We start from the raw sequence: 7,720 nt of genomic DNA, 5'->3' as shown, positions 1-7,720 counted from the left end.
TCGCCCGGCTAGTTTTTTGTATCTTTTTTTTAGTAGAGATGGGGTTTCACTGTGTTAGCCAGGATGGTCTCGATCTCCTGAACTTGTGATCCGCCCATCTCGGCCTCCCAAAGTGCTGGGATTACAGGCTTGAGCCACCGCGCCCGGCCTAATTTTCTTATTTTTTAAATAGAGATGTGTTTTCACCATGTTGCCCAGGCTGGTCTCAAACTCCTGGGCTCAAGTGATCCTCCCACCTCACCATCCCAAAGTGCTGGGATTCCAGGCATGAACCACCGCGCCTGGCCAAACATTCTTAATGAAACATTTTAGGCCGGGTGTGGTGGCTCATGCCTGGAATCCCAGCATTTTGGGAAGCCAAGACAGGCGGATCAGAAGGTCAGGAGTTCGAGACCAGCCTGGCCAATATTGTGAAACCCCCAACTCTACTAAAATTGCAAAAGTTAGCTGGGCGTGGTGGTGGGTGCCTGTAGTCCCAGCTAATTAGGAGGCTGAGGCAGAAGAATCGCTTGAACCCAGAAGGCAGAGGTTGCAGTGAACCAAAATCACTCCGTCTCAAAAAAAAAAAAAAAAAAGAAACATTTTTCCTCGTTCCCTTCCTGCTATGTCTCCAAAATCCACTCTGTATTTTACCTTTCCAGCACAACCTAATTCCAGCCAGTCCCATTTCAAGGGCTCAGAGACCATTGGTGACCATACTGGACAGTACAGGTCTACAGGGGAGTTCAATTAATTGAGGGGGTGGCGGGGGGAGTGGGTGAAGACTGGCCAGAGGGGCAGCTGTGAGACTCAAAAGTTTCTTCAGGAAAAAGCGAGGGTTTCCATATGGATGGGCGGATAATCACTGTTGTTTTTTTTTTTTTTCATGCTGTGCCTATCATTTAACTGAATGGAGGCAAAGCATGAGTTGGTTGATGCATTCAACCAACTAGGTTGAGCGCCTACCTTCCAGGTGCTGTCAGTACAGTAAAGCACAGATGAGACAAACTCCTGCCTCCTGAGGCTCAGAGTGGAGAGGGAGAGATCGAAATTAAGCAACCACCAAAGGCGGATCCCTTGAGGTCAGGAGTTCGAGACCAGCCTGGCCAACATGGCAAAACTCCGTCTCTACCAAAAACAGAAAAATTAGCCGGGTGTGGTGGTGGGCGCCTGTAATTTCAGCTATTTGGGAGGCTGAGGCAGGAGAATCACTTGAACCCGGGAGGCGGAGGTTGCAGTGAGCCGAGATCGCACCACTGCACCCCAGCCTGGGCGGTCTCAAAAACAAAAACAAAACGCCAAAACAGATAAATAAATGGTAATGGTGAGAAGTATGAGGAAAGGAAAATGCAGGGTTCTCTGAGGACACTGGCAAGGAGCCGGAACCGGACGGGTGATGGAAGCCATGGCCGGCTTCCAGGCCAGAGATGGTGGCCTAGACAAGCTGAGTCAGAAAAAATGCTCAGAGGTGCTGGGGTTTGATAAGTGTTAGACTGAACCTCATGGAATTGCCATTTTAACAGGCCAAAAATGGTAACAAAATTAGCAATTTCACATGACCCAAGGTAGTATCTAGGACATGGAAAGGAGGGGCGGGGTACTAGTTTTGAGGCTCAAGGGATGACCCATGAACCCCATAACCGAGCTCTGTTTCTGGAGAGGGGGTCCGCGGCCCGCATGAGCTCCCTCAATGAGCCTGCGACCCCTCCGCCCCCAACAGACCCAAAACTTGAGTCAATGCCCAGAGAGGTTGAGTGAGTTTCTCAGGTCGCACAGCTCGGAGGGACGAGGGGCTGAGCCACTGCCAAGGGATCCCGCTGCTCCGTCTCGCTCACCGGCCGGGCTATGTTGATTGTCCCCTCGCGGCGCCCGGAAGCGACCCTCAGTAAACAAAGCCGTGTGTGGGCGCAGCTCCAGCAGCCCGGGGCGCGCAGTCCAGCCCAAGGGAGGCGGGGGAGGAATGTTGTGAATGAACCCCGGGCCCGCCCCGAAACTCCGCATAAGGCCTGGGCCGCGGGGGGTCCTCCCGCTCTGATTGGCCTCTGGTGCCCCGTGATTGACAGCTTCCCTCGCTTCGCGCTCTGGTTGGGTAAACACGAAAAGACTGGCATCGCAATCATCGAGTGAACAGCGAGGCTTGGAGAGGGGTCTGGCGGCGCAGCCAATGGCGGGGGAGAGCCGCGGAGGCCGAGGGGGGTGCCAATGGGGACCGGCGGCGGGGGCGGGACGACGGCCGAGCTAAAGCGGCGGCCGAAGCAGCTTCATTGTTGTGAAGAGTCTTAAAGGGGCCGCATCACCCGGCCGGCCCGGCGCGGGTCGGGGGTGGGTGCGGCAGGGGTCCCGGGGCGGCCAAGAGCAGAGGACGGACGGAAAGGCGGGCAGGGGGCGCGGGAGCCGACGAAGCGGAACGGGCATCGGACCGACCCCCCCAGAGAGGCCCCGCCCCGGCCCTGGCCCCGGCCCGGCCGGATGGAACCCCCGGCGGCCAAGCGGAGCCGGGGCTGCCCTGCGGAACCCGACGAGCGCGATGCTGGGGCTGGGGCCGCGCGTGGCCAGGGCCGGCCCGAGGCGCTGCTGGACCTCAGCGCCAAGCGGGTAGCCGAGAGCTGGGCCTTCGAGCAGGTGACCGCGGGGGAAGGGGGCGGGGGCAGGGACAGGGACGCACCCCCAACGCCTTCCCTACCTATCTTCTCCTCCCCGATCCCCAGACTCCAGAGCTACTCCAATCAGAGACACCCCCTTATATTCCACCCCCAGGACCCTTAACCCTGCCCGGAAATACCCCTTCATCCTCCTATTTCTGTCCTTCAAACCCAATAACCTATCCCCATCCCTTCTCTGCCATCTCTGCCCCTCAGCGCCCCAGATCCCAAGTCAGGACACTTCCTTCTTCTCCTACCAACTCCAGATGTCTGAGATCCGGCCCCCATGGTCCGCCTACAACACCAGGCACCCCTCTTTTCCCACCTCATCCCCCAATGGTACCCCTCTTTTCCTACCGCATATTTATTCTCCAATCAGGGCACCCCATTCAGTCTTCAGCCCCCCGCTTGGGGACACCCTGTCTCCCTCCATCATAGCCCCTAGAGACTCACACTACTCCATTCCTGCTCTCCAGCTCCCTATCCTACACCCCAAGTAAATAACTCCCCCATCTCTCCAGATTCCAGCTCAAGACACCCCTTTTTTCCCCCTTCATTCCTGCCCTCAGGCCTCCAGATTCCACCTGTTCCTTGGGGACCCCTCTCTACTCCTCCAGATTCCTCTCTCAGGGCTGCCCAGCTTCTGGCTTGCAGCAGGGATTACTCAAGTGCCAGGGTCCCTCCTCCTCCCCCACTCATCCTCCCTATCCTATCCCTTCCCAGAGGAAAACAGCAGGGGCGGAGCCTGGGTGGTGGTCCCGGGACAGGTGCACCTAGAACCTCTCTTCTTTGGCTTCTGGGGGCACTGCCAGAATGTCCCAGAGCTGGGGGCCCTTTAAGTCCCCTTTTTCAGCTTCAGTGTGGGCCCCCAAGGAGCTGGAGACATGGCCCAGACCTGAACAGGAAGCACACACGGGCTCTATCCTCTGTTCAGCTTCAGAGGGCGTTCTTTCCTGCCCGGTGTCTCTGGAGTTAGGAAGTCGGCCTGGACAGATGGGTTTGGGCCAAGTGTGGACGGGCAGGCTCTGATTCATGGACTGGAAAATCCCTCCTTAGTCATCTGCCAACTGTCCCTGAGGCCTGGGCTGGTCATTGCCTCTCCCACTTCCCCTAGAAACCCAGGTGGGAATGGGGGCTAAGGAGGTCCGCTACCCCTTCATTGCATGTAAGACACACAGAATAATCTGAAAACGATCTCCAAGTTTCCCACAAAACTGCCCTGGCCAAGCCGAACCCACAGAAGCTCATGGAATCCTCTGCAACCCTTTGGGAGTTGTTCTCGTTCCCACTTTGAGGAAACTGGGGCACAGAGAAGTTGAGAAACTTGCCCAAGGTCACCCAGCCAGGGAATAGCAAGTCCAGATTGGAAGGCAGGCTGAGCCAACTCATTGCATTGCCCAGAGCCCACAGCGGTGGCCAGGACACCCCCTCCCCTCCTGGGGCCACCTCCCAGGGATGGGGCATGGAAGGGAAACTGAGGAACAACAGAGTCTGTCTTAGGAGTTGAAAGAACTCACAGCTCTGAGACCTTGAACAAGTGAATTCACCCCACTGAGTCTCAGATTCTCCCAGCTATAAAACAGGGTCATGATTTAGTATCAATGCACCATCAAGGGTGTCCAATCTTTTAGCTTCCCTAGGCCACACTGGAAGAACTATCGTTGGCCACATATAAAATACACTAACACAATAGCTGATGAGCTTAAATTTTTTTTTTTTTTTTTTTGAGACAGACTCTCAGTCTGTTGCCAAGGCTGGAGTGCAAGTGACACCATCTCATCTCACTGCTGCCTCCACCTCCTGGGTTCAAGCAATTCTCCCGCCTCAGCCTCCTGAGTACCTGGGACTACAGGTGTGGGCCGCCGTGCCCGGCCTCCTCGCTTCTCAATTCTGCCTCTGTGGTATTTTATCACAGGTGTGGGCCGCCGTGCCCAGCTAATTTTTGTATGTTTAGTAGAGATGGGGTTTCACCATGTTGGCCAGGCTGGTTTCAAACTCCTGACCTCAAGTGATCTGCCCACCTCAGCCTCCCTCCCAAAGTGCTGGAATTACAGGCATGAGCCACCGCACCCGGCCGTATCTTACAATGTTTTAAGAAAGCTTACGAATTTGTGTTGGCCTGCATTCAAAGTCATCATGGGCCAGGGCCGTGGGACGTGGGTTGGACAAGCTCACACTAGGTGGCTGTGAGAACTTGGAAATTACATACATAAAGCATTCAGCACAGTGTGTGCATTCTTTTCTTTTCTTTCTTTCTTTTTTTTTTTTTTTTTGAGGCAGGGTCTTGCTCAGTCACCCAGGCTGGAGCGCAGTGACACAGTCATAACTCACTGCAGCCTCAAACTCCTGGGCTCAAGCAGTCCTCCTGCCTCAGCCTCTTGAGTAGCTGGGATTCCAGACGCGCACTACCACACCTGGCTAATTTTTAATTTTGTGCGTGTGTATAGACATGGGGTCTCACTATGTTGCCCACGTTGGTCTGGAACGCCTGAGCTCAAGCGATGCTGCCGCCTCAGCCTCCCAAAGTGCTGAGATTACAGGTGTCCAGTCAAGATGGGCACCTTAATCATTATTATCACTTTTTTCTTTTCATTTTTTGAGACGAGTCTCGCTCTGTCGCCCAGGCTGGAGTGCGGTGGCGCAATCTGGGCTCACTGCAAGCTCCGCCTCCCGGGTTCACACCATTCTCCTGCCTCAGCCTCCCGAGTAGGTGGGACTACAGGCGCCCACCACTACGCCGGGCTAATTTTTTTGTATTTTTAGTAGAGATGGGGTTTCACCGTGTTAGCCAGGACGGTCTCGATTTCCTGACCTCGTGATCCGCCCACCTCGGCCTCCGAAGGTGCTGGGATTACAGGTGTGAGACACCGTGCCTGGCCTATCCCTTTTTCCTAACTTCTTCCTGCTCCATCAAAGCCTGGTGGGTGGGAAGATCTTACACCAGAATCCCAGGACCCTGCAGGTAGGAGGATCCAGGAGGGAAACTGCAAGAAAGTTCCAGAATGCTAACTATGGGCCAGGTGTTATTGTAAGCTCTTTACAACCATAACGCATATTTACTCTCCACAATCCTCAAGAGGTTGGTGCCGTGGACCTCCCCATTTTATACCTGAGAACACTGAGGCCAAGTGACTTCCTGGGGTGACAGTGCTCCTAAATAGCAAAACTAGGATTCAAGCCTGGTTTCTCTCTGTTTTCATTTTTATGTATTTATTTATTTATTTATTTATTTATTCGAGACGGAGTCTCGCTCTGTGGTCCAGACTGGAGTGCAGTGGTGCGATCTTGGCTCACTGCAACCTCCACCTCCTGGGTTCAAGTGATTCTCGTGCCTCAGCCTCCCGAGTAGCTGAGATTATAGGTGCACGCCACCACGCCTGGCTAATTTTTGTATTTTTGGGTTTCGCCCTGTTGGCCAGGTTGCTCTCCAACTCCTGAACTCCAGGGCTCTACCTGCCTTGGCCTCCCAAAGTGCTGGAATTACAGGCATGAGCCACTGCCCTGACCTTTTTTTTTTTTTTTGAGACAGGATCTTGCTCTGTTGCCCAGGCTGGAGTGCGGCTGGTGCAATCATAGCTCACTGCAGCCTCAAACTCATGGCCTCAAGTGACCCTCCTGCCCCACCCTCCCAAGTAGCTGGGATTCCAGACGCATGCCACCATACCTGGCTACTTTTTTCTGTGGTTTTTTTTTGTTTGTTTGTTTGTTTGTTTGTTTTTTAAGAGATGGAGTCTCTCTCTGTCGCCCAGGCTGGAGTGCAGTGGTGGGATCTCAGCTCACTGTAGCCTCTGCCTCCCAGGTTCCAGCGATTTTCCCTCCTCAGCCTCCCAAGTAGCTGGGACTATAGGCGTGCACCACTACACCCAGCTAACTTTTGTATTTTTAATAGAGACAGGGTTTCATCATGTTGGTCAGGCTGGTCTTGAACTCCTGACCTCAGGTTGTCTGCCTGCATCAGCCTCCCAAAGTGCTGCATCAGATCCCAAAGCATCCCAAATCCTCACAGGCGTGAGCCATCATGCCTCGCCAGTTTTTTTGTAAACATGGAAGCCTCTCTATGTTGCCCAGGCTGGTCTCGAACTCCTGGCCTCAAACGATCCTCCCACCTCAGCTTCCCAAAGCGCTGAGATTACATCAACCCCAGGCTCCTAACCCAGTGGCCCTTCCTACAGGTGGAGGAGCGGTTCTCCCGGGTGCCTGAGCCGGTCCAGAAGCGCATCGTGTTTTGGTCGTTTCCACGCAGTGAACGGGAAATATGTATGTACTCGTCGCTGGGTTACCCGCCCCCAGAGGGCGAGCACGACGCCCGGGTGCCCTTTACCCGCGGGCTGCACCTGCTCCAGAGCGGGGCCGTGGACCGCGTGTTGCAAGTGGGTGAGTCTTTGTCCCCCGCTCCTGCCAGGGAGGACAGGAGGTCCATATCAGGCCTGGAAATGGGGGAGTTGGAGGGAGGCCTGGGGCCAGGGGATGGGAGGTTACAGACCTCAGGCTTCGAGGCCCAGGTAGGATTGTACAAGATTTTTTTTTTTTGAGATGGTCTCGCTCTGTTGCCTAGGCTGGAGTGCAGTGATGCGATCTTGGCTTACTGCAACCTTTGCCTCCCAGCTTCAAACGATTCTCCTGCCTCATCCTCCTGAGTAGTTGGGATTACAGGGGTGCACCCCCACACCCGGCTAATTTTTGTATTTTCAGTAGAGACGGGGTTTCACCATGTTTGCCAGGCTGGACTCGAACTCCTGACCTTGTGATCTGCCTGCATCGGCCTCCCAAAGTGTTGGGATTACAGGCATGAGCCACCACGCCCAGCCTGTACAAGATGTTTTGAGCAAAAGCTTAAGGATCACCCTAGAACCCAGACAGCAGGGTTTAGACAAGGGGGTGGGGGAGAGGATGGTGAACCAGAAATCAGGGGAGGGGAGATCCCAGAACTTAGGCAGCAGAGCCCATGTAAAGGAGGGGTGAGGGCAGATGTGGTGGTTCACACCTGTGATCTCAATACTTTGGGAGGCCAAGGCAGGAAGATGGCTTGAGGCCGAGAGTTCAAGACCAGCCTGGGCAACACAGTGAGACCTTGTCTGCCCAAAAAAAAATCAAAAAAT

At 54.6% G+C, this 7,720-nt stretch overlaps 1 protein-coding gene across 2 annotated transcripts in view; it reads left to right on the top strand.

Moving 5' to 3' along the window:
• The first annotated feature begins 2,208 nt into the window (after positions 1 to 2,208).
• Positions 2,209 to 7,720, top strand: part of ZSWIM4 (zinc finger, SWIM-type containing 4) — a 46,595-nt gene continuing 41,083 nt past the window's right edge. For both annotated transcript variants that reach the window (XM_011981802.1, XM_011981801.1), the window contains exons 1-2: positions 2,209 to 2,601; positions 6,794 to 6,995. In XM_011981802.1, the coding sequence (XP_011837192.1) occupies positions 2,449 to 2,601; positions 6,794 to 6,995 (355 nt within the window). In that variant the 5' untranslated portion in view covers positions 2,209 to 2,448. The remainder of the gene's footprint in view (positions 2,602 to 6,793; positions 6,996 to 7,720) is intronic.

The sequence above is a fragment of the Mandrillus leucophaeus genome, unplaced genomic scaffold (genome assembly GCF_000951045.1).
Source record: "Mandrillus leucophaeus isolate KB7577 unplaced genomic scaffold, Mleu.le_1.0 Scaffold230, whole genome shotgun sequence".
In the NCBI taxonomy this organism is placed as follows: domain Eukaryota; kingdom Metazoa; phylum Chordata; class Mammalia; order Primates; family Cercopithecidae; genus Mandrillus; species Mandrillus leucophaeus.
The sequence above is the reverse complement of the archived record's forward strand: the minus strand, read 5'-3'. Positions and strand labels throughout refer to the sequence as shown.